Source organism: Castanea sativa, chromosome 5, assembly GCF_040712315.1.
Source record: "Castanea sativa cultivar Marrone di Chiusa Pesio chromosome 5, ASM4071231v1".
Lineage (NCBI taxonomy): Eukaryota > Viridiplantae > Streptophyta > Magnoliopsida > Fagales > Fagaceae > Castanea > Castanea sativa.
This window is the reverse complement of record NC_134017.1, coordinates 29741788-29769764: the sequence shown is the minus strand read 5'-3', so window position 1 is coordinate 29769764 and position 27977 is coordinate 29741788. Positions and strand designations below refer to the sequence as shown.

Below are 27977 nucleotides of genomic sequence, written 5' to 3'. Positions count from 1 at the left end.
CTATTAGGCTATCCTATCACACACACGCACACACATACACACTCACTAGTTTTATCCTAACATATATCTAATCATGCCCCCTAGCATCCATCTAGGCTTGGCATATCACATTGCAACTATCATCATATCACCCAAACATGACATCTTCATCTTGTCTAAACATATATCCTAACATTCATCTAAGTATGCTATCTCATACTCCATCTCATGGTATAACACATATCATCATACTACATCATGCTAGCATATAAACTGGCATCATCATTACATGGGTAGCAAAACATGATTACAAGACAACAAACATCTCATATCATCTAAGGGCAGTAAGCATCATCAACCATTCATGTTCATCATACCATTTCATATTCATCACATGTTCACCACATTCTTCCCATATCATATATGCATGTTAATATTGTAATGCATGTACTTATCTTACTTACCTCACTGCATCATCACCACTACACTTTAAGTCCTTTAAATTTCTCATATGCTATATTTGCTACATAATATTCACGTGTTAGCTATGTATATATTGCTTTGCAACATAGTAGATAATATCCACATAAATATTTATAAGCATCCTCACATGTTGCTTGTATATATTCTATGTAAATAATATCACATGTTATGTATATATTGTTTGTACAAAAATCTTTTTTCAAAAACAAATTCCAAGTTTCATAGTTATTTTCTACAATGTGAGTTATAGAGATTATAATCAAAATGAAGAATTATCCTTTAGATAGACGTTATGGGGTGCTTAACACTTTCCACACACATAACCAAGCTTTTGAGTCTAAGAATCTTTGGTTTGAAACTTTATCCTACCTTATTAGCTAGGATGGCCCATGGTTAACTAGGTAATTAAAATTAATTAGACAATGGGTGAGCAATCACACCTAAAAATCCAATAGTTATGGTGATTCCTAAAAATTAATAAGTAAAGATACTCACACACATCACCCTAGTGCCACAAATGCACATACATCATCACAAGTCACCAATGTCAAAATACTCTCGAGAAAAAGGCATCTTTGGGAGGCCAGTGGATTAGTAAAAATTCTCTCTACCAAAAAAATCTGGTATCCACAACCATAAACACACCCAAAAAAAAAAAAAAAACTAATTGATATGCTATATTTGCCCAAAATCATTGGCTAACTTTCGGCACCAAGAAAAAGCAATTTGACCTTAGTGTTGACTGACCAAATCCTTAAATTTAGCAAATTCCCGAATGGTGTTTCCTCATAGATTGACAAAAAATAAAAAAAAAGTTTAGCCAAAAAATTACCTAAATCATGATAAACTAGATTTCCCTAAATATCCAAATAAGAACAAAGTTTAAGGTAGCCATTATTCTATATAGTGATACCGTATTCATGTAATAAGGAAGTACATGAAAAATAAGTCTTTTTATCTCAATCAGTCTTGGATAAATCCATTTTAATAACCTAAGGGTTCGAAATCCCAAATTTGCCATTTTTGGCTAAGTTTGACCAACGTTGACTAACCCTAACTAGGAGTAGTCAAAAACTTGACCAAACAATATGACCATCCAATCAAGATAAATTTTTTTCATATTAAATATCCTAAAATTCTCTTCAAAAAGATAATTCACAGGCCAAAATTGGAGTTGAAACGAATGAAATATCAAGAAAACATAAAAATCCTAATTAAAATATAATTTCATTATTTTTTTAGGTAAAAGAGCTATTTTTGGGCGTTTTTGTGAATAGACCGTATGAATCTTGCCACAACGAATGTGAACGGCTTAGACTACATTGAATTATGATCGATATCCCCTTCGGATTAGGAAGTATGAATTTTTCAAGAAAAGTGCCACACAAATTTGTACACTGCGTTGCCTCACTTCTAAGTGTAATATCTCAACAACTGTAGCTCAAAATTAGGGAAAAAAAAATAAAATAAAACTCACCATCATCTCAGCCATTGAGAAAAATAGAGAGAGAAAGAAAGATAACATAGAGAGAGAGTTCTTCTCTCTCTCTCTCTCTTATCTCTCTCTTTCTTTCCTTTTCTCCTTCGCTTTTGGTCACCTTTACAGATCCAATGACAGAGAACAAAAAACAAAAACAAACCAATCTCTCTCTCCACTACTAACCCAAAATCATGCTCTCAATCACACATTTAACTAACCCCACCTCATGAATTAGCCTCTAATATATATATATATATATATATAAATATATTTTATCCTCAAATTTTTTTTGAACTTAGATTTTGTGTCTGAAACGGTTGAAAACCTAAAAATGGCGACAAGAGGGAGCAGATCAGAGAAGGTGAAGAGAATTTTCCAACAATTCGAAGTGAACCGCGACGGAGGTCTCAACCGAGAGGAAATGGCGGCGCTAGTGGTGGCGGTGAACCCTAGAGTCAAGTTCAGCGACGAGCAAATCAACGCGATTCTCGACGAGGTTTTCCGAACCTACGGCGAGTTCATCGACGGCGAGAACGGTTTAACCTACGAAGGGCTTTTGCGAACCTACGACGACGGTGCCGGCGACGTGGACCGTGACTTCGACGCGCTAGGGTTGGAGCTCAATTTGGAGGAAGCCAAAGGCATTTCCGAAGCTTCGTCGGCTTCGATAGCCGATGAGAGAGCACTGGGCCTCGAGAGTCAGAAGAAGCAGAGAATCGCAGCCTGGGCGATCTCGCCGAACCACGGGATCGTATTCGATGGCTTGTTCGATTCCTTGCCGGACGATCTCGTCATTTCCATTCTCTGCAAACTTAGCCTCTCCGATTCGCCAACGTTCGCCTCACGTACGTCCTTCTCTTCTTCCTTATGAAAAATAAATTCCGACCATTCCACCGGAGTTTCAATCGGAACTGTGGTCTGAATTTCATTTCCGACATGTGAAAAACATTAAAGACTTTTTTTTTTTTTTTTAACGTAGTAAAATACCTGATATTGGTGGGTTGTTTTTTGAATTTTGAATCTGATGTAACTGATTGTTGTATGCAACGAACTTTTACAGGTGCTGGAGGTTAAACGGTTTAGTACTCAATTCCTTAGAACAGCCCGATTGTCGTCAAAGAATCGTCAACAAGATGTAATTTTCCCCCCTCTCTCTCTCTCCCTCTCTTGCTTTTGCCTTTTGTTTTTGTTTTACATATTTATGTTTACGGGTTGTGTTTGGGTCCGAATCCGATCAAATTGAATTTATTCATTAGCTTAATTGATCAAGTTATTGACTTTTTTGGTGGAAATTAGAGAACTTTACAGCAAAATCTTCACTTTTTGATGCCACAAACATTGAAGAATACAGAGTTTAACTGGAAATAAAAAATTCTTGTCTGTATACTCAAGAGTAATGCTTTGATCAAAGGTTTTTGTGAGTGTAGTCAGGGCTAGGGAGTGCTATGAACATCACATCACCCTGTTGATATAACTAGTCCTTTTGATATATCACACATATGTGACGATAACGCAGGAGCTCTAAGCTCTAATTATAGCTTTGTAGTAGAAGTGCAATGAATATCACATTGGAAGTGCGCAAGTATGTGGGAGCTCTAATTGTAACTTGTCCTTTTGGGATATCGCGTAGATGTAACCCATCCCCATGTGCTGACATTAGTAGCTTACTTTAACATAAGACTAGGTCCAGCACAACCAGTAATCATGTGAAAGACTAAATTTCCAATTCAGATTGCTTACTTTTAAAAGTGCTATCTGTTTTAATTAGTAAGGATTTAATTAGCTATACTAAGAAAAAAAAAGTAATGCTCTATAAAATTTTATCTAACGAGCTGGGGGAAATAACTCACCAAAATAAGCTGTAACATACACACACTTGTTACCCTGTTTGGTCAGGTTCAAAAATCGAAATAAGCCAACTTATTTCATAGGTACAGATTTTGAAAGCCTTGCATTTTTCTAAGTACACCTGTACTTTTAAATAATAAACATTTTAAACAAAATAAACTAGTGAAAACAACGAAGCTATTCCAAACACCAAGCTTGAGTCTTTGTATGCTTGGTTTCTCATTTTCTTTCGTTTGACATTTTGAATATTGTGTATGATTGAATTAACGCTTTGTTTGTTTCACTGTAAAATGTTTCAAATGTAAAATTTTTTACAATAAAGTATTTTCTTTTGAAAACATTTTACAGAAAAACATTTTCAAGTGTTTGGTAATTGGTATGACAAAATTTTCCAAGCACAAGCCATCAAAACCGGTGCCACCTAGCCGATTTTGTTATAAAACACTTGCCACAACAAGCTCATTTTAGAAAAAAGAATCCTACTTTCCCAAAAACAACCCCAAACATCATGACATGACATGCATCTCTTTATATTCCTCTCTCCCTCTCTCTCTCTCTCTCTCTCAATTCAATCAATCAATTCTGTTTCTCAAAATCCTTTTCTGCCCGAAACTCTTCAACCTTTTATTTATAAATTAACAATCCTCCCTTAAATTAGACTTCGCCTCCTCATCATCACTCTTTTTTTATCGCAAAATCGGAGTTCATATATATATATATATATATATATATATATATATATATATATATATATATAAAGTTATGTGCTTTTCTTTCATTTCTGCCTAGGTCTTATTACCGATTTTCATTATTTTTATATAAATTTGGTGGTTGGGATTTCGGTTACAAAATTTAGATCATCATGGATAACAATAATTGGAGGCCAAATCCATCTCAAGGTCCTGTTGTAGGCGGCGGTGGTGGCGGCGGCGGAGTTGGAGGTGGCGGCGTTGGAGCTCCTGGAGGCGGCGGTGGAGAAGCTGCCATGGATTCTGTTGATTGGCGGAGCCAATTACAGCCCGATTCTCGTCAAAGAATCGTCAACAAAATGTAATTTTCCTCGCTCTCTTTTCCTTAAATTTATGATTTTGCTTTTGTTTTTTGTTTTTGTTCTACATATTCATGCTTACGCGTTGTGTTTGGGTCCAAATCCGATCAAATTGAATTTATTCATTAGCTTAATTGATCAAGTTATTGACTTTTTTGGTGGAAATTAGAGAACTTTACAGCAAAATCTTCACTTTTTGATGCCACAAACATTGAAGAATACAGAGTTTAACTGGAAATAAAAAATTCTTGTCTGTATACTCAAGAGTAATGCTTTGATCAAAGGATTTTGTGAGTGTAGTAGGGGCTAGGGAGTGCTATGAACATCACATCACCCTGTTGTGTCAGCTTAGTTATCCTCATGAATTGGAAGAGCGCGAGAACGCCGGAGCTTTAATTATAACTAGTCCTTTTGATATATCACACATATGTGATGATAACGCAGGACGCATCCCCATGTACTCATTTATATATAGTCCAGATTGGCATAGTACATTCTTGATGTCAAACTCAGCATGTGTACATACAACTTCATCAAAATCGTAGGGGTTGTTACCACATATACTCCTTCCTTTAACATGAAACTAGGCCCATCACAACCCATTAATCATGTGAAAGAGTAAACTTCCGTTTCAGATAGCTTATTTTTAAAAGTGCTGCCTGTTTTAATAAGTAAGGTTTTAATTAGCTATACTAAGGTCAACAAAAGTATTGCTCTTAAAAAATTGTTCCTAAACAAGCAAGGGGAAATAAACTCATTAAAATAAGCGGTAACAAACCTGGTACAGCTCTACGGGTTGTGTTTGGGTCTGATGATTAAAACTGAACTTATAATAGCTTTCATTTTCTTTTTCTTTTTTTGATTCTCCTCACATCCTATTCATTAGCTTAACTGGTCAAGTCATTCATTTTTTTGGAGGGGATTGGAACCTAACTGCTTAATCTTCACTTTTGATGTCATGCATTCAACAACGTAGAGTTTAACTCAAAAACTAGTTTTGATCTGAAGGGTCATGTTGTAAGACCCCATGAAGATTGTGAGGGCGCTATGCAGTAAGAGTGCAATGAATATAACATTTACATTGAGTACGTAAGTATCGCAGGAGCTCTAATTATAACTAGTTTGTTTGGGATATTACATAGATGTGAGTAATGATCTGCATGTGGTAGCAATAGTAGCTCTATGTACTACTCATTTGTATTTATATATCGCCCAGATAGACCTAATTTATTCTCGACATAAGACTCAACCCATGTCCATACAACGTGCAAAAAGTCCTAGGGGTTACCACAAATACTCCTTCCTTTTGAGTGCGCCAGTATGGCGGGAGCTCTAATTATAACTAGTGCTTTTGGTTTATCACACAGATGTGACTAATGAATCTCCATGTGCTGAAAATAGTATCTTCATATTTCATTCTTGATTTCAGACTCAACAAGCGTCCATACCCAAAATCCTAGGGTTACGACAAATACTCCTTCCTTTGACATAAAACTAGGTTCAGCATGTGAAAGAGTAAGTTTCCATTTCGGATAGCTTATTTTTAATAGTGCACCCATTTTAATATCAAAGGTTTTTTAATTAGCTATAATTAGAAAAAAAAGTAAAGCTCTAGGATAATTGTAGCTAAACAAGCTAGGAAAATAAACTAGCCAAAATAAGCAGTAAGAAACACAAAATTATTACCCTTTTTGGTTAGCCTTAAAAATGGAAATAAGTTAGCTTATTTCATAAGTACAGCTTTTGGAAGCCTCACATTTTCTATGTACAACTACACTTTCATATAATAAACATTTTAAACAAAATAAGCTAATAAAAAAAAAAAAAAAAACTATTTCTAAACACAAAGCTCGAGTCTTCATATGCTTTTAGATTCTCACTGTCTTTTGTTTGACTAACTCTACATTCAATATTTTGAATATTGCATGTAACTGAAATGTTTGGTTTTAAAATATTGCTGTTAGGCCTGTATCTGTGCTCTGGCTTGCTGATGGGACTTGTGCTTTCATTCCAAATATGAGCTTGATAAAATTGTGTGCTTGTAATAGCTTTTTATACCATAACTAGTATTTTATTGCAGTTCGTTACTTAAAAAAAAAAAAAAAAGGAATGGCATAACTGGAAGGATGAAAACAAATATTCAAAATAATGTCGGAAAGGCATGTGGTAAGTGTAGGTGATCCTCATATGAAGAAAAATAAAAATCATTGGAAATTTGACAATGCATCTACAAGAATAAGAATCAGACATGATTTTGAAAGAAAGTATTGTATCATGGGAGTTGACTACAAGGGCTGATAATGCTATATTATGAGTTGGAATCAAAAGACTTGAGTGCATCACCCAAATATAGAGCTGGGAGTAGAATTTGTTGTGGAACACTTGAAGATTTCCTTTTTACAATCTTCACTTTCAATCCACACACATTCAAGAACACAGTTTAACTGAAAAGCTAGTCTGCAGTCTGCACCGAAGAGTAATGCTTTGAGACCCCCATCAAGATTGTGAGGGCGTTGTGTAGTAGAAGTGCAATGAATATCACATTGGAAGTGCGCAAGTCTGTGGGAGCTCTAATTGTAACTTGTCCTTTTGGGATATCTCGTAGATGTAACACATCCCCATGCGGTGACATTAGTAGCTTACTTTAACATAAGACTAGGTCCAGCACAACCAGTAATCATGTGAAAGACTAAATTTCCATTTCAGATTGCTTACTTTTAAAAGTGCTATCCATTTTAATTAGTAACGATTTAATTAGCTATACTAAGAAAAAAAAGTAATGCTCTATAAAGTTTATCTAACAAGCTAGTGGTAATAACTCACCAAAATAAGCTGTAACATACACACACTTGTTACCCTGTTTGGTCAGGTTCAAAAATTGAAATAAGCCAACTTATTTCATAGGTACAAATTTTGAAAGCCTTTTATTTTTCTAAGTACACCTGTACTTTTAAATAATAAACATTTTAAACAAAATGAACTAGTGAAAACAACAAAGCTATTCCAAACACCAAGCTTGAGTCTTTGTATGCTTGTTTTCTCATTTTCTTTCGTTTGACATTTTGAATATTGTGTATGACTGAATTAATGCTTTGTTTATTTCATTGTAAAATGTTTCAAATGTAAAATTTTTTACAATAAAGTATTTTCTTTTGAAAATATTTTACAGAAAAAACATTTTCAAGTGTTTGGTAATTGGTATGACAAAATTTTCCAAGCACAAGCCATCAAAACCGGTGCCTTCTAGCCATTGTCGGTGGCTCTGGTTTATCAAGCTCATATATGGAATGCGTTTTTTGCTTTCACATTTCTGTTAGGCCTATTTGTGCTCTGGCTGGTGGGAGTTGTGTCTCTCTACTCAATCTAGGTTGCATGGACATGGGTGCGAGTACAATATGGCGACATGAGCAATTTTTGAAAAATTATAACATGAGACTGCAGATAGGACACTATTACGACATGGTTACGGCACCTCAAATGAAGTGTCCATGCTTAGCTACTCATTCTATATATGAGCTTGATAAATCATGTGCTTATAGTAGCTTTTCATTCCATAAGCAATATTTTACTGCAGTTAATTATTAGAAAAACTGAGGAAGGGCATAACTGGAAAAAGAAGAGAAAAAATATTCAAATTAATGTCAGAAAGGATTGTGGTAAGTGTCGATGATCCTCATATGAAGAATTTCTTAGAAATATGACAAATGCATCTACAAGTATAAGAATTGGATATGACATTGAAAGCAAATGTCGTATCATGGGAGTTGACTACAAGAACTAGTAGTGCTATATAGAAGTTGGAAACAAAACACCTGAATGCATCACCCAAATAAAGAGCTAGGAATACAATTCGATGAGGAACACTTGGGGGTCTAATATATGGAAAGCAAGGTATCATGTTAGTTGACTAGGAAAACATTTTTTGTTGATAGATTTTCCATAGTGAACCTTGAACAATCGAGTGTTACTGTTAATTTTTTTCAGAGAAAAAAATATTGGGTTTTGTTCATATTTTTAAAATTTCATGAAATTTTTTTTACTTATCAAAAAAAAAATCATGAAATTTTATGTGGTTTCTTTTTTTTTTTTGATAAGTAATAAAGAAATTTATTGAAATAAGAGAGTCACCCAAGTACACAGGAAGTATACAAGGGAGAACAAATCAAGGACGAACATTACAAAAATCAAGAAAATCCAAAATAGAAAGAAAAGGAAGGCTTCTCCACACGGAGAACCAATCTAGTAAGGTTCGGAAAAAAAGAGACTTAAGAACAGGCATGGAACTCTCGATGTCTTCAAAACATCTACTATTTCTCTCCTTCCAAATACACCACAACAAGCAATGAGGAACGGCCTTCCAAATATCTCCATTACGATGGCGACCAAAACTACCTTGCCAGCAAGCCAAAAGCCCCACAACAGACCTTGGCATAACCCAGTAAACTCCAAATAAACCGAAGACCATGTCCCACAATTCCATGGCAACCGGGCAGTGAAGAAAGAGATGGTCAACACTTTCACAATTGCACTTGCACATATAACACCAATCCAGGATGCAAATCTTTCTTTTTCTTAAATTGTCTACAGTCAGACATTTCCCCAAAGCTGCGGTCCAAACAAGGAAAGCTACTCTAGAGGGGATCTTCTGCTTCCAAATGCTTTTCCAAGGGAAAATTTGCTCCTTATAGCCAACAAGAAGATGGTAGTAAGAACTAACCGTGAACCCCTTACTCTTACAGGGCAGCCAACAGGACTTGTCCTCCCCAATCCCCCTTACGGGAGTGCTATAAATGGAATTGATGAAGCTCCTGAAAGCTTCCAATTCACGATTATGCACATCCCTACAAAACTGAAACTCCCAATGGAGGACTCCATTGGTGTACCTCAAAAGATCCGCCACAGTAGCCTCTTTTCTACGACAAATCCTAAATAATTCCGGATAGCGAACGGCAAGAGAAGAAGAACCACACCAATGATCTAGCCAGAATAGGACCTTTGATCCATCTCCAATATCAAACATAATAAAACGAGATATGGAGTACCACCCCCGTCTAATGTTTTTCCACAAACTGACACCATAAGGACCAGAGAAAGAGGTAGAACACCAGCCACCCCAATCACAACCATACTTCACCTCAATCACTTGACGCCAAAGAGCATCCCTTTCTTGCCCAAATCTCCATAACCACTTCCCTAATAAGGCAATATTGAAGGTTCTCAGATTCCTGATCCCCAACCCACCTGAAGAGAGAGGAGAACACATCGAAGACCAATCAACCAGATAAAATTTGGGCTCATCTCCTAGACCACCCCAAAGAAAGTCACGTTGAAGTCTAGCAATTCGGTTGGCCACAGAAGCAGGAATAGGGAATAAGGAAAGGAAATAAGTAGGAAGATTGGAGAGAGTGTTTTTAATTAAAGTGACTCTACCTCCCTTGGATAAATATAATTTTTTCCAACCTACTAATTTTCTTTCCATCCTTTCAAGAATAGGAATCCAAATTGACTTGTCCTTAAATTTTGCCCCCAAAGGAAGACCCAAGTATTTCATAGGGAGGGACCCATGATTGCAACCTAAGACAGCCACTAAAAGATCCATATCTTGCACTGACCCCACTGCCACAAGCTCAGACTTACCCAAATTAACCTTCAGACCCGACACAGCTTCAAACCAAATGAGCACCATACGGAGAGTCAGCAGCTGATCAATGTTAGCATCACAAAAAATAAGAGTATCATCAGCGAAAAGGAGATGGGAAACCATCAAAGGTCTACCATCAGAAACACCAACTCTAAAGCCAGATAAACGGCCTTCAAGGGCAGCCTTATCCAACATTCTACTAATGGCTTCCATAACCAAAACAAATAACAAGGGGGACAAAGGATCACCTTGCCGCAACCCCCTTGAGCTTCCAAAAAACCCATGAGGAGTACCATTAATAAGGATAGAGAAACGAACCGTTGATACACAGAAGGAAATCCAACGTCTCCACTTATCTAAAAAACCGCAACGCTCAAGCAAGTAATTAAGGAATCTCCAATTCACATGATCGAAGGCTTTTTCTATGTCCAGTTTACATAACAACCCTGGCTGACCAGACTTTAATCTACTATCAAGACATTCATTGGCAATAAGAACAGAATCAAGGATCTGCCTATTTAGAACAAAGGCATTCTGAGGAGCTAAGATGATCTCTCCTAAAACCATGCGAAGACGATTAGCCAAAGCTTTGGCAAGAATTTTATAAATCCCCCCAACAAGGCTAATAGGTCGGAAGTCCTTTACTTCCACTGCTGCAGCTTTTTTAGGAATGAGAGCAATGAAAGTTGCATTCAAGCTTTTTTCAAATTGGCTAGTATCATGGAAGTGGTGGAACACTGCCATGATGTCTGATTTGAGAATCCCCCAGCAAGATTGAAAGAAAGCCATCGAAAAACCGTCAGGCCCAGGAGATTTATCCCCATTAAACTCCATGATGACATCAAAAATCTCAGAATCCTCGAAAGGTCTCTCTAACCAATCCACATTCTCCCTAGAAATCCTAGGAAAATCCAAAACATCTAGGAAAGGGTGCTGCACTTGTCACTCCGAGTAAAGGTTCAAATAGAATTGTTCAATATGGTCAGCAATTCTATCCTGGTTGGAAGACAAAACCCCATCGATGTTAAGGTTTTCAATACAATTACTTCTTCTATTAAAATTTGCCATCCTATGAAAAAACCTCGTATTGGAATCTCCCTCCTTTAAAAACAACACTTTGGACTTTTGCCTCCAGCTAATCTCCTCTAACAAGGCTGCCTTCTCAAGATCGACACGAAGGGAAGCTTTTTCCAACATTTCTTGATCTGAAAGAGATTGAGTGTCCGCTTTGACATCAAGAGCATTCAACTTGCTCCATAGAAACTGTTTCTTAACTGAGATATTGCCAAAATCTGATTCATTCCACTGCTTAAGGTCAGATTTTAGGGCAGTCAATTTCTTGGCAAGAATGAAACTAGGGGTCTCTTGAAAATGGTAATTATCCCACCAAGACTGCACCTTATCGAGAAACCCTTCCGCCTTCAACCACATATTCTCAAAACGAAAGGGGGTTCGCCCTCTACGAAGATTCCCACTCTCCAAAAGAATAGGAAAATAATCGGATAACACTCTAGGAAGCCTTTTTTGAGAGAAATGAGAGAAGTGATCTGCCCAAGCCGGAGAAAAGAGGAACCGATCAATTCTAGAGGCTGAGGTAGAGTTAGACCATGTGAAAAGGCCTCCCTCCAAAGGGTTATCCACTAGCCCATGAAGAGAAATAAAATCTGAAAAATCATTCATGCATCGGGTGAATCTTCCCGCCCCTAACCTCTCCGAAGGAAAGCGGGTGACATTGAAATCCCCTCCCAAACACCAAGGTAAATTCCACCAACTAATCAAGCCTGCCAATTCCTCCCACAAATATTGACGCTCTCTATAAAAATTAGGGCCATAGGTACCTGTGAAGGCCCACTCAAAGTGGTCACTAACGTTTTTAAACCTACACGAAATTGAGAAACACCCCACTGCTTCTTCAATTTTTTCAACCACCCTTCTATCCCACAAGAGCAGAATACCACCGGAAGCTCCCTCAGAACCCAAGTAAAGCCAATCTATGAAAGGACAACTCCAGATACTTCTAACAAGGCCTCTTGTAATCCATTCCAGTTTTGTCTCTTGCAAACAAACTATATCAGCCTTCCAAGAGCGTAAAAGATTACGAACCTTGAGTCGTTTTTCCTTGCCATTCAGACCTCTGACATTCCAAGATATAATCTTCAGATTCATTGAGAAATAAAAAGAGCCCTGTCCTTACCATTATCACTGCGCCTATAAGAGGCTGGACCATAATTGACAGAGCTAAACAAACCCCTCAATTCCCTAATCCCTTTCCTCCCTGAGCTCTTCAATGCTTTATCAGAATGAACCTTAAAATCCCTTTGCTGTAACTCAGCTTCAACAGCCAACAGGAATTTGGTAGCTGGCTCTTCCAAACCTTTGAGGGATGTCCCAAGAAAATCATCAAAACCACTGAATTTTTCCTGAAACCACACTGAGTACTTGTCCTTTCCCAGCAAATTATCCACCAAAGTTGTTGACCCTTCAGGAAAATCCCTAACACCCGTAGGTAAGGAGACGGCCAGGGGTTCAACATTGAGAGGAGCTGAAAAATCAGAGAACTGGGAAACATCCTCTGAACCAATATCTGATACCCAATCCTCCACACTAACCTCAACCCCTTTATCCAGATCAGAATTAATCTCCCTAGGTTCCGATGACTCCTCTGGAACCAATACCAACTGGTTCAACTCATTCGTTCCAACAACCGCAGCATCCGGAGGCAAAGAAATAAGAATCGAGACAGCCACTCTCTTCCCGTCTCGTAATTCAAGAACCCATTGCTCAGAATTACCCCATTTCCTGATGGCTTTGTCTGTGTGCTCATGGATGATCCGTTGGATGTCACGATGCAAGGCCACTTCAGTATCCGAGCACAGGGACTCATCCAAAACATTATCGGAGCACAGGGACCCATCCACTTCATTATCGGAACACAGGGACTCACCCACTTCATTATCGGAGCACAGGGACACCTCCGCCGAGGCATCGGAGCAGTGGGACTCAGTCATGGAAGCTTCAAAGATATCGGGCACTGAGAGAGACTTCTCGGTGCACGTTGGTTCCAAGCGCGACAGGCTCCGAGAAGAGACAGGCACGCCGACAGGCTTAGCGCAACCTGTATCTGCTGTCGCCGACGAAATAAGGTGGGAGTGAGGGGCTTGCGAGGAGAAGACAGCCAGTGGGTGGGTCTGAGACAAAAACATGGGGGGCTGGGAAGGTTTGGGTTTCCATTTAAAGGCAGTTTTCAGTTTGGGTTTGGGTTAGGAGTTAGGCCCACGGGTTTGGGTTTGGAGTTAGGCTGGGAAGGATGTGTTTTGGGTTTGGAGTTAGGCCCACGGGTAGGATAGGATTGCAGGGGGTTTGGGTTAGGAATGGGCTTTGGGTTGGAGGCTTGAGATGGTAATGGGTTTGGAATATGGTTAATCAGGGGGAGGCAGTTGGGCTTAAAAGAAATGGTGGGCTTGAAGTTAGAAGCTAGGCCCAAAGAAGGAACCACCTCATTGATATTGGACCAGCAGATCTCCCACTTACCACTGGGCCCACGGACCAGCTTAAAAGAGAGTTCCAAACTCATCCCATCATCACTTTCAGCTGAAAAGATCTCTCTGTCAGGAGAATCCACCTTCCCAAGACTGTTCCTGCGAGAATCCTGGGTCTGAGAATTCAGATTTGCAAAGTTGGACTTTCGAGGGTCCAACATTAAATGAGTTGGATTCGGCGCTCCGCGGGGATCTGGGACGAGAGAAGGATTCGCCACCACGACACACTTTGAAAGTAAGGGGTTCTTTACAACGACCTTGCTCCACAGCTGCCGCAAAGGATTTAGAGGCTAAGAATTCAGACCCAGGTAAGAACTTGGGGGGCTGGTTAAAGGCAGGAGATTCAGGAGCTATTGCCTTTCTCAAGTGACAACCAAAACCTCTCCAACCACAGCCCAGTTTACCTTCCGGCACTACAATGAAGCCTTTACGCCGGCCATGAAGGAGTTCAGAGATCATAAGGAAAGAGCCATGTGCATTGAGACCCAGTTGAAGAATAAAAACTGTCTCTCCATCTCTAACAGTTTTTGCAAAGTGTCCAGGGGGTTTGGAGTAAATAAAGTCTTCCAACAAAGATAACAATCTCTTAGCAGACTCTTTGCCCATGAAAACAGACCGTAGAGAACCTCTGCCTCTCTCGAATATACGAAGAAGGAAGAAAGAACCCCTTTCTTCCACAGAAAATTCAAAGGATTTTGACTCAACAAAGAAAAATAAAGAGCCACCCATGACCGAAAGAAAGAAAACCACTAACATAAACTAATCACCATACCACAGCCAATCTTTTTCAATTGCTAATTAGAGTCATGGGTTTCACATTTTGTTGCTTTAAGTTCTGCACATTCTCAAAAAAAAAAAAAAAAAAAAAAAAGTTCTGCACTGTCAGCATAGTTTACCAATATGGGACTTTTTTCTTTAATAGCTTAATTGTGCCTGTATGGTCAGTAACATAATAAGAGTATCTCCTTTTGTGTATAGAATGGAAACTTTGAAGAGGCATCTCCCTGTTTCTGGTCAAGAGGGATTACATGAACTCAGGAAAATTGGTATAAGGTTTGAGGAAAAGATTTATACTTCTGCCACAAGCCAGTCAGATTATCTACGAAAAATATCTCTGAAAATGTTTACAATGGAAGCTGATTCTCAGAATCCTATAGGCAATGCTTTGCCATCCAACTCTGCTGGCAATAGTAATAAGTCCCCAGATGCAGGTAAGAACATCAAAGAATTATGTGCATGGTGTTATTTACATATAAATCCACCCTGCTTCTCTCTCTGGTGTTGTGTTTTTGACACCAAAATCATTATTTCACGTATCTTCATGGATTATATACACGCACGCATAATTACATGCATATGTACATATACAGAAACAGAGATATATGTTTATGTGTGTGTGATTTTTTTTTTTCCTTTTGGACATGGATCCGTAATTCCTGTTAAAATGTCTAAAGATGTTATTTTTGTGACATTTTGATACATAATGTTGCCTTTGTTTTATTGGTGGGGGGTATGGGGAACAAAAACAAAAACAAAAACAAGCTTTGGGGAACGTTAATTGCAATGCAACATCACTCAACAATGATGTATGTTTTGATGCCTAAAATGACCCAGCTTGATGAAGACAACAACATTAATGTAGCAGCTTGATTGAAACAATACTCATGGGTAGTTACACTTTAGCTCCAACAGTGAAGGGAAGGGTAGTTAGGTAATTATGGTTGAAGACTCATTTTTTCTCCCTATTTTCTCTTCGATTTGGAGAGATTGTAATTTGGTGGGCCCAGGTGAAAAATATTCGAAACCACCAATTTTCTCTTTAATTTCCACTCCCAACCAAACAAAAGAAAACGAGTTTTCTCCCCACTTTTGTCTCCCTCTTGTTTTCACCTCAACCAAACAAATTGTAAGTCCCACTCCATTCCACTTTAAATATTCACCCCTCCCCCATCCATTTCATCATCAACTACTAATACCTCTCATCATTTCCAACGTAGACTAGACTACAAAAATGTTTTCTTTGTCCCCTAAAAATTGCAGCACACATTTAAGCTTTCATTTGCCTCTTAACTGCCCCTTAAGTAAGCCTATTACCCATTTTATTGCTTTATTAGTTTAGGATTTCATTTAATCAAATAGATGTCATGTTTTGCTTTGTGATTATCATGTTTTATATATGGTTTTCTACATGATTACTGGAATTAGTATATTATTTCCATATAAAAACTAGTGTATTAATCACATGATTTTCTTTTTATTTCTATGCTTCCATATATGACTATGTACTTACATATGCAAATACATGCACTATCATGGATTCCTCTTTGGGTATTTTCTAGATCTACATTTTCTAAAGCCTATTTATGTGATTTTAAATATGTATATGATGATTTAGGCATGAGATTAATCTTGGCTCTCTAGATTAGGCATGTATTGTATTGATTCATTTGAAATATGTATTGGCGTGTTTACGTATTTAGTGGGTATGCGATATTTGGTGCTTGGATGATTTTGTATATTCTTTTATACCTTGATTGTGTATGTGTGACAGTTTATACCTTGATTTACACGCTTGGTCATTGTGGCGCCAGTGCCTCTAGGCAGTTTGACTCCCTTTTACTGCGCATGGTTACCATGCTCTAAGAAATAAGTCTCAGCTGAGTGAACTAGAGGTGGAGGGTTTATAGGGTCTCCAGTAGATTAGGTTTGGGAAGCATATTTGTGCCCCTTGCAAAGGGCTTGATCTATTTAGAGTTTGTGTTCAGAGTTAAGGTATAGAAAGGAAGGTGTTAAGCACCCAACTTTGCCCGACTTGTGGGTCGGCTTTTACTCATTGTGTTTTATATCATAATTCTATCAAAGGGTCCTCCATTAGGCTATCTTATCACACATGCGCGCAACCACACACTCACTAGTTTTATCCTAACATATATCTAATCATGCCCCCTAGCATTCATCTAGGCTTGGCATATCACATTGCAGCTATCATCATATCACCCAAACATGACATCTTCATCTTGTCTAAACATATCCTAACATTCATCTAAGTATGCTATCTCATACTCCATCTCATGGTATAACACATATCATCATACTACATCATGCTAGCATATAAACTAGCATCATCATCACATGGGTAGCAAAACATGATTACAAGACAACAAACATCTCATATCATCGAAGGGCTGTAAGCATCATCAACCATTCATGTTCATCATACCATTTCATATTCATCACATGTTCACCACATTCTTCCCATATCATATATGCATGTTAATATTGTAATGCATGTACTTATCTTACTTACCTCACTGCATCATCACCACTACACTTAAGTCCTTTAAATTTCTCATATGCTATATTTGCTACATAATATTCACGTGTTAGCTATGTATATATTGCTTTGCAACATAGTAGATAATATCCACATAAATATTTATAAGTATCCTCACATGTTGCTTGTATATATTCTATGTAAATAATATCACATGTTATGTATATATTGTTTGTACAAAAATCTTTTTTCAAAAACAAATTCCAAGTTTCATAGTTATTTTCTACAATGTGAGTTATAGAGATTATAATCAAAATGAAGAATTATCCTTTAGATAGACGTTATGGGGTGCTTAACACTTTCCACACACATAACCAAGCTTTTGAGTCTAAGAATCTTTGGTTTGAAACTTTATCCTACCTTATTAGCTAGGATGGCCCATGGTTAACTAGGTAATTAAAATTAATTAGACAATGGGTGAGCAATCACACCTAAAAATCCAATAGTTATGGTGATTCCTAAAAATTAATAAGTAAAGATACTCACACACATCACCCTAGTGCCACAAATGCACATACATCATCACAAGTCACCAATGTCAAAATACTCTCGAGAAAAAGGCATCTTTGGGAGGCCAGTGGATTAGTAAAAATTCTCTCTACCAAAAAAATCTGGTATCCACAACCATAAACACACCCAAAAAAAAAAAAAAAAAAAAAAAACCTAATTGATATGCTATATTTGCCCAAAATCATGGGCTAACTTTCGGCACCAAGAAAAAGCAATTTGACCTTAGTGTTGACTGACCAAATCCTTAAATTTAGCAAATTCCCGAAGGGTGTTTCCTCATAGATTGACAAAAAAAAAAAAAAGTTTAGCCAAAAAATTACCTAAATCATGATAAACTAGATTTCCCTAAATATCCAAATAAGAACAAAGTTTAAGGTAGCCATTATTCTATATAGTGATACCGTATTCATGTAATAAGGAAGTACATGAAAAATAAGTCTTTTTATCTCAATCAAGTCTTGGATAAATCCATTTTAATAACCTAAGGGTTCGAAATCCCAAATTTGCCATTTTTGGCTAAGTTTGACCAACGTTGACTAACCCTAACTAGGAGTAGTCAAAAACTTGACCAAACAATATGACCATCCAATCAAGATAAATTTTTTTCATATTAAATATCCTAAAATTCTCTTCAAAAAGATAATTCACAGGCCAAAATTGGAGTTGAAACGAATGAAATATCAAGAAAACATAAAAATCCTAATTAAAATATAATTTCATTATTTTTTTAGGTAAAAGAGCTATTTTTGGGCGTTTTTGTGAAATAGACAGTATGAATCTTGCCACAACGAATGTGAACAGCTTAGACTACATTGAATTATGATCGATATCCCCTTCGGATTAGGAAGTATGAATTTTTCAAGAAAAGTGCCACACAAATTTGTACACTGCGTTGCCTCACTTCTAAGTGTAATATCTCAACAACTGTAGCTCAAAATTAGGGAAAAATGCCTATATGCCCCCTAAACTTTCAACCACTGGCCAAAAGACCCCCTCAACTTTTTTATTGGCCAATTTACTCCTTAAACTATTCACAACTGCCAAATCAATACTTCAGTTAGTCACACGTTAAAACACTAACAGAATAAGCATGTCACGTCACTTTTAAATACAAACCTAAAATAACCCAAACATCCAAAACCCAGTGGAAAGAAGAGAAGAGAATTAGGTCCAGCAGAGAGAGAGAATCCACACCGTTCAAAGCCACTGCAGAGCTTTTCCCCGCCATCTCGCTACCCTTGTCCCGGCGGCGCCTTGGTGGTTCCGACGAGTGCTTGGGTGTGTCTTTTTTATTTTTTATTTTTTTCTTTTTTTCCTTCTTACGTATTGCTATTTAAATCTTCTAAGAACTTTTTTTTTTAAGCTCCGTGTCCAATTTTTATAGTAGAAATTCTTGTTTTGATTTAATTTTTAGGTTGGGTCTCTGTAAAATTCTTGGTTTTTTATTTTCTCCATGTGCCTTTCACCAACTTTTGCATTTGAGTATGCCATAGAGTAGTTTGATTAAATTCCTGGGAGAGATATGGCTACTGCTAATGGGGTTTGGTTGCTTGGTTTAATCCTTGGGATTGGTGTTTCTACAAGGTTGTTTGCAAAGGCCTCATCAGCAACAATTTCATGTTTGAAGTTGGTGAAAGAAATCAACAAATACACAAATTTTCATAAGAAAAATATGATATGTTGGTTTGCTATTAAACTTTTTTTTTTTTAATTTATGTGTAGGATTATATATTATAAATTATTTTCCAATGGATGGGCCTTAGTATTTGATATTTTTTCACAGGTCTAACTCCTTCTATTGCACAAAAAGCTTTGTCTAGTTTAATTGTATTTTGTGTTTTTGACTCTGTTTGAATCAAAGTTCTTTGCATTAGAATTATGTTGGTTTGGTTAAATTCTCATGATACAAACCTACAGGAAAAGTGGCCAATGACACACCTCTTATCTATAAACTTTTAATCAATTATGTTTAGTATATTGCCAATATAATGATGCTAGACATTTGTCTCATGTGTGATAATAGCTTATCAATTTGTCCCATGTAGGCAAGCGTAAGAAGGTAAGAAAGAGGGAGGTAGGAGAACCTATTGATGCATTTAAGGTGAGCAAGAAAGGAACTGCCATGAGATGTGGGAATTGTTTTCAATGGGGCCATAATCAAAGAACTTGTAAAGCTCCTGATAACCCCAACAAGAAGGCTTATAAAAAGAAAAAGAAAGGGAAATTAGGACAATCATCTACGCCTGGAGCTAAAGGGAGTAAAAAATTATCGGTAAATTTCAAGTACTACTTTGTTAAATTTTTCATCGAAATTTCAAGTACTACTTTGTTGAACTTTTCCAACCTTTTTCGCTTTTTATAGAATACTCAGCAATCAAATATAGGTACTCAACAATCAAGTCAAAGTCATACAAAGGCCAACACTAGTGGAAGCAAGAAGGATAAGGGAAAGGCTAAGGTCTAGTGGTAGCAAGAATATAAATAATTTTTTAGTTCAATATTTTGTTTAGTCATACATGGCCTTCTAAAAATACTGATGGAGCCAGTATAGTTTTGTTTTTCAATAATGCTGGAAAAGTGTAATTATTGATTCATTGAGTGTTATTTTTCTGGCAAACAATATACTATTTGTAAACACTCATTTGATATTTCAATTTATGGCATATTGAGATCTTTTTAAGAATACTGATGGAGCCGGTATACTTTTGTTTTTCAATATTGCAAGAAAAGTATAATTATTGATTTATTTTCTTAGAGTTATTGCATAAAGTTCAATTCATGGCAGATTAGGACACATTCATTTTTTGGTGGTGGTGTTGAGGCTGTGAGTTTGAAAATTGCTGAGTAGTATATTGATCCATTTATCAATATTGCTAAGGAAAGCACCAAAGTGCTCCTCCCTAGCAATGTCTTTGAACCTTCTAGCATGATGGCTCAAGCTCCCAACACACGCTGTCAAAACCAATTACCATGTATGGAACTATGTCATTGGAGACGATTGTGTAGGGGCTGAGTGCCATTGTTGGGTTCAGGTGAATTTGATAGGGTTTTGTTATTCTTTGGCCACTCTTGTTATTGCTGGTTCCCCCACTCCCTTAGGCATGATTTTTGTGTTGTTTAGGCTACTTGATTTAGCCTAGACATCAAGTACCACTCTTGTTGTTTAGGCTAAAAATCAAAACCAATTACCATGATTTTTGCTGGTTCCCCCACCCCCTCAGGCATCACAAACATGATTTAGGCTCTGTTCTACAAGGAATAATATGAATTCATGCATATAAATATCAAAGTTATCATGTATCTAAACCATCTAGCTAGCGCACAAGTGGTGACATCCAAAACATGATAGCCAAAAGCTCCCTTATTTTACCATCACTTTTGCAGAAACTAAAATCTAATAACTTGTTCTTAATCGGATCAAGAGACAACTAGACAAAAATAAATCAAATGAATGCCCCATATGTCAGCAAAAAATAAATGTTGATATTTTCATATCAAAATTCTACGACACCCTAAATTTCCACATTAACCCTTAGTTCACTCAAGCCTAACTAAAACTGATGCTAATGGCTAATACTTAACATGCGGCTTAAAAGGGATAACTTGATATCTCAAATTTTAATTGGAATAATGAAATATTGAACCAAAAGAAAATAGATAAAAAAAAAAAAGGCAAAATCAAATATAATTCAAATTAGCATTCAAATCACTAAAAAGTAAAAGAATTTATATATGCAGATTATGTCCAAGTAAGTTAATATTTTCTACTAAATGTGCAGCCAAATCAAGAGAAGAAGTATGCATCAACCAAATCACTTATACAACTTGAATCAAAATAAAGAGAAGAAGTAAGATCATCCCAAGATTGTTTACTTTCCTCGTTGACTTCTTGAATTATTACAGTGTCAAATCTACATCATACAACTCAAACCCTCCACAGCAACCTCTCAATTTAATGGCTATAAGAGAACCTATAACAAAAGGGGGACATATCCCATTGGCTTCTATTTTTCATTGTTCCTATATGACTAGAAACCTTTACAAATATCAATGGAAGAAGAAAAAAAATCTAACTATACATTTTTTCCATCTAAAGAATAGAAACAGATTTCATATTTCTCGCAGTCACAAGGTTCCTAAAGATCTGGCAGTGTTCTCTTCCCAAAGTTGTTGCGATCAAGCTTACTAAAGTGATCGCAGATCAACAATATATCTCTCTCCAATCTTTCCCATCTCTTTGAGCTTGTAAATTACATTCTCTGATTTGCTTAGACAAATAAAGGAAATATTCAGGGTTGATTTCTACATGAAGAAGAAGAAAATTAAGAAATAATAATTGAAGTGCTATATAAACAGACAAGCTTTTAGTAGTCTTGATTCAAATTAGGTTAGTAACGAGGTGCTTGGTTCCAATTAAGTTAGTAGAATCATCAAATTGATAAGTTATTATCAAATATGGGACAAATGTCTAGCACCATTATATTGATAATATACTGAACATAATTGATTAAAAGGTAATGGATAAAAGATGTGTCACTGGCCACTTTTCCTGTAGGTTTGTATCATGAGAATTTACCCAAACCAACACAATTCTAATGCAAAGAACTTTGATTCAAACAGAGTCAAAAACACAAAATACAATTAAACTAGACAAAGCTTTTTGTGCAATAGAAGGAGTTAGACCTGTGAAAAAATATCAAATATTAAGGCCCATCCATTGGAAAATAATTTATAATATATAATCCTATACATAAAAAATAAAAAAGTTTAATAGCAAACCAACGTATCATATTTTTCTTATGAAATTTTGTGTATTTGTTGATTTCTTTCACCAACTTCAAACATGAAATTGTTGCTGATGAGGCCTTTGCAAACAACCTTGTAGAAACACCAATCCCAAAGATTAAACCAAGCAACCAAACCCCATTAGCAGTAGCCATATCTCTCCCAGACATTTAATCAAACTACTTTATGGCATACTTAAATGCAACAATTGGTGAAAGGCACATGAAGATAATAAAAAACCAAGAATTTCACAGAGACCCAACCCAAAAATTAAATCAAACCAAGAATTTCTACTATAAAAATTCGCACATGGAGATTAAAAAAAAAAAGTTCTTAGAAGATTTAAATAGCAATACGTAACAAGGAAAAAAAGAAAAAGAGCAGATTGAACATTGCGGCGGAACCACCAAGGAGCCCCTCGAACAAGGGCGGTGAGACGGCGGGGAGAAGCTCTGTAGTGGCTCTGAACAATGTGGATTCTCTCTCTCTCTCTCCATTGGACCTGGTTCTCTTCTCTTCTTTCCACTAGGTTTTGGACGTTTGGGTTATTTTAGGTTTGTATTTAAAAGTCACGTGAGTTACATGTGCTTATTCTGTTAGTGTTTTAACGTGTGACTAACTAAAGTATTGATTTGGCAGTTGTGAATAGTTTAAAGAGTAAATTGGCCAATAAAAAAGTTGAGGGGGTCTTTTGGCCAGTAGTTGTAAGTTTAGGGGGTGTAAGAGCATTTTTCCCCCTCAAAATTACATGATGCCTGAACTTATGAAAACTAGACATTCAAAACTTCCCATAAATATAATACTTGAAGAATTCCAAGCCCTTAAAGAACTCCAGAAAATAGCTTAAAAATAGGGTCAAAAAAGAAGGAAAATCAGAAAACTGAAAATGGAAAAGTGGATAAGCATCTAGAAAAAGATGAGGTGGCAACAAGATCCCTCATAGGGAGCCTCCTGCCTTGGTGGGGGCACCCCTCATGGGGATCCCACTATCCTTGTTTTTTTTTGTTGTTGTATAGATACCTCCTCTTCCCTAGGAAAAATCATGAAGAAAAAAGCACAAAAATTCCCTTCCTTATCCAACCTGTCTAGGATTCTCTCTGGATTTATTTTCTCTCTATTCTATTTCTCTACTAGTCTTGAAACCAGAAATTCCAGCCCTCTTTTCTCTCATTTTTCACCCTCCAAAACCCATAGGTGAGTCTCCAAAGTTCTTCTTAGAGCTAAGGTAGTGTAGCTACTACTCTAGCTCCATTTCCCTTTAATTTTTATGTTGTAAATACTCTCTAAATCTATAAATTTCTTCATTTTTCTTATGAATCAGAATTTGGTAAGGATGGGGTGTAAAAGCCATGTTTTACACCATCTAATAAGTAATTATCACATAGGCATTTTACTTAAATTCAATATATCCTAATACACCTAATAGCATCTCAATAAACTCCCAATTTGGTTGGATTTATATATGAGTATTATAATTGATTGGGTGTGATTGTGTTTATTCTTAAATATGTGATAAGATGATGTGACATGTTAGGATTGGAGGGGTAAAATTTAAGTTTTACACCACATCTTTGCAGAATTTAATCTTTTTTCTTATACCCTTTTACTTTATATTCATTTAAATTATTCTTTACATTTATGCTCTTTACATTTAAGTCATTTAAGTTCTTGCTTTTTATATTTATGTCATTTACTTTTATGTTCTTTAAATTTAAGTAATTTAAATTCTTGCTCTTTACATTATGTCATTTACTTTTATACTTTTTGCATTATATCATTTAATTTTCAAGCTTTTTACATTTATGTCAATTAATTTATGCACTTTAAATTTATTTCATTTAAATTATTTCTATTTTTTCCCTTTTCTATAGTTTTTTTTTTTCCTTTCTTTTTGAGAATCCAAACCTAAAGGCCTATTTTATTGAATGAAATTGAAAAAAAAAAAAATTACACAGCATCACGCGAAACAAAGGGAGCTATATCTTTAGGAACAGATTCCTTTTTTATAGTTGTGTTTTCCTTTGTACTTGACATGGGTATATGCAATGTGTGAATGTATTCACCTTCTTTTGCACATAGAAATAGTAAATCTAATGGATTTAAAGGAAAAATCAACCTCACACCTTAGTAAATCTTCATATCCTAAACTAATATGGTGAGTGGAGATTAGTCCTTGCGCACCACCATTTTGGTTCGACTATGATTTTAAAATTTTAGCTAAGGTAGGTCTTCTTAGACTAATCTCTAACACCAAAATCAATATAGTGACTGGAGGTCTATCCTTATGCACCACCATATTTGATTTTCCATGGGTGTAAAGGTTTATTCAAAGGGGTTTAGTTTACCTCCAATACTTTTTTAACTGGAATCTTATTTTGTTTTAATAAAAATTGCCACATCATCCATTAACTAAATAAAATGTGGAGATTAAAACTCACTACCACTTGTTATTGTATATTTAAAATAGAAAGACATATCTAGTTAAAAAAAGTACTGAAGGTAAGCCAAACTCTATTCAAGGAAGATTTCATTTACTTTATGTCTTTAAATTCATATATTGCTTTTAAATTCCACACACATACACACACACACACACATATATGTGTGTGTGTGTGTGTGCATGTATTTACATTCCTTTATTGCTTTATGTCTTTACATTAAGCCCTATTTATTTTCCTTGTTTCTTTCTCACCCTAAATCACCAGACAATGAGAAGTTTGATTCAAGCAAACCTCTAAAAAAATGTGTTGTTAGAATGTTAAAAAAAATACTCCAATAACCATCCCTTTTCAATAAGTCTTTAAAAGATGCAAACATTTTAAGTTCACCTTTGAATAAAAAGCCTTCCCATGGGGCATTTTTAAATCTTCAATAAGTGCCATTTTCAAATTAAATCTTAAGAAGTCAAAATAAAACTCTCTTCTATAAAAAATAAACAGAAACCATGGATTTTTACTTCCAAAAGGACCAAAACCATCTTCTTCTTCTTTTTTCTTTTTTTTTCTAAAACATGGAAACAGTTTTCTTAAAAAAAATTCCTTTTCTTGAATAGTTTTGATTTTAATCTTGGATATGGTTTCTAAAGTGCATAAAAATATTTTTTTAAGAAAAAAATATAAAATTGCTCTTTCTTTATGTTTTCCCCTCAAAAGCCATTTTTTCATGAAATTTCAAGAGAGAATCCCATTTTCAAAATTCATTTTCCCAAAATTCCCTTTGTTTTAAAATTAGAATTTTTCCAAAAAGTCATGATGTTTTCCAAAGGACAATACTCATCTTTTCAAATGTAAGTAAATGGTGTTTTCTATCTTTTGTTTTCAATCAATTTCTTTTTTGCACACTTTTTAAAGAGGTTGATATGTATCCATGATTCATTTTAATTGAATTGATGGTGTGTGATCAAGCTAACATATCCCCCTCCTTCCTACACTAACCATTTTGGTTTATTGTGTTTGTGCATAGGAGTGAAACTTGGAGAATAAACTTGGTTTATTACTCTAAATGCATAATGTGATATCTTTCCTCTCCCTCCCTTTCTTTTTATGTTGTATAGTATTATATATTCACATGCTAGATACATAATAAATATAATACTCACATGCTAGTTATATATATTTACCTTCTTGCATTTTAATTTCCACATATTATTTATAAATACTCACATGTTTGCTTGTAAATTACTCTTTACAATAATAATCACATGTTATTTAGATATGTAAATAAGATATTATGTATATGTATTGTTTTGTACAAAACTTTTTCAAAAACAAATGCTGAGTATTCTATTTATCTTTCTAAAATACGAATGTTGTGATTAAATTAAAATAAGGTGTTATTCTTTTGATAAGCAATGTAGGGTATTTAACACCTTTCCCACCTATAACCGAATTTTCAAGTCCAAGAATCTTTGGTTTGAGACTCTAGTTACCTTAATTAATTTAAGAACCCTTGAATTGGTTTTAGTTAATTAGGTAATTAAAACAAATTAGACAAATAGGTGACGAATCCCACTTAGAACAAAACCAATAATTGGTGACAACTCCATAAAATAATAATAAGAAAAAATATTCACACACACACCTTACCTTAGTAACACGTGCACATATAACACATTGTCAAACACCCAATGTGTGAATACTTGAGAAGGGAAAGCTCAGAACTCTCGTGCCTTTCCCAAAATCTCACCCAAGGGCATCTACACTATAAATCCAACAGCCATAAGCTTTGATCCTTATTCAGAGATGGATATTAGGAATTAATGCCCCAGAATTGCTATCAAACATTGTCACCAAACTATACACTTATCGGCAAGATTTTACCTACCTCACCAACCTTATTCACTCTTCCAAGCTTGAATCCAATCTTTTGATATAAGAAGAAACATATTCCAAAGGTGCTCTAGGGTGTGTCATGGTGCAAATAACCTTCTCTCTCCTTCACCAATCCCTTCTTTATGCTCATTTTATAGTGATCATAATAACAGTAATAAATAATATTTTTTAAAATTCTTCTTTTTGATTTCGTGTCTTGTGTATTTCTCCACAATGCAGTGATGCACCATTTGCTTCCATTTTTCAATTGGAGTGACTAGTGAGTAGTGGGCTTGACTCTCTTTTATATATATACACTTTCGAACATAGGTTGATAGGCTCAAGTTCATTTAAATTTTCCCTTCCAAAATCGACTCCAATAGTTGTTTTTTAAGAGATTAAACGTTATTTGAAACTAGCTTTATCACACGCGCTTTGTGCATGCGACGAGACTCTTTTATATTTTTTATTTTGTCCTGAGTGTCATTTACAAGTGAGATAGAGATAGTGTCCTAATTTTTAGGATCTTTCACTACCCGGTTGTTGATAAAAGTTTAAAATTTTGAATTGAAAATCAAAAATAATAATTTAGATTGGAGAAGATAAAGGAAAAAACCTAAAACTTTGAAATTTTTTAAAAATAGTAAATTACTCTTTTAATTGTTTGTGTTTTTTAAATTTAAAATTATTCAACTAGAAGTTATGAGGCATTTTAGAGGGTTAAAGAATTCGTGTGAGAATATTTTAGTGTACAAAATGATGAAACCCAAATAAAGAATATGGTTATTAATAGTATATATAAATAATGATGAAGATTTCAATTACTGTAATTAGTTGTTTATGATTGGAACCCAACCAATCAAAACTTGGAATATTTAAGGTTAGTTTCAAATAATGTCTCTAAAAAGATAATTTTAGAGCTCGTTTGGATAGGCTGTTTTAAAAGCCACAACACGCGTTTTTAATAGAAACGCAAATAAGCATGCGTTTGGCATTATGGTCTTCCTAAAAATTGCGTTC

The 27977-nt window shown here is 35.7% G+C and overlaps 1 protein-coding gene across 1 annotated transcript; it reads left to right on the top strand.

The window, feature by feature from the left end:
- The first annotated feature begins 1977 nt into the window (after positions 1-1977).
- On the top strand, positions 1978-20547 carry LOC142634375 (uncharacterized). The gene is made up of 5 exons (XM_075808670.1): positions 1978-2787; positions 3003-3077; positions 4647-4840; positions 14997-15229; positions 19908-20547. The coding sequence occupies exons 1-5, from the start codon at positions 2617-2619 to the stop codon at positions 20222-20224; spliced, it is 990 nt and encodes a 329-aa protein (XP_075664785.1). The 5' UTR covers positions 1978-2616; the 3' UTR covers positions 20225-20547.
- Positions 20548-27977: the final 7430 nt, after the last annotated feature.

What these genes read in the sequence shown, in the direction of transcription:
- LOC142634375 (XM_075808670.1), top strand. Translation starts at nt 2,617, where the DNA reads ATGAGAGAGCACTGGGCCTCGAGAGTCAGAAGAAGCAGAGAATCGCAG. An exon ending in TTCGCCAACGTTCGCCTCAC is followed by an intron (nt 2,788 to 3,002) that starts GTACGTCCTTCT and finishes GAACTTTTACAG; the next exon opens with GTGCTGGAGGTTAAACGGTT. An exon ending in TAATAAGTCCCCAGATGCAG is followed by an intron (nt 15,230 to 19,907) that starts GTAAGAACATCA and finishes TGTCCCATGTAG; the next exon opens with GCAAGCGTAAGAAGGTAAGA.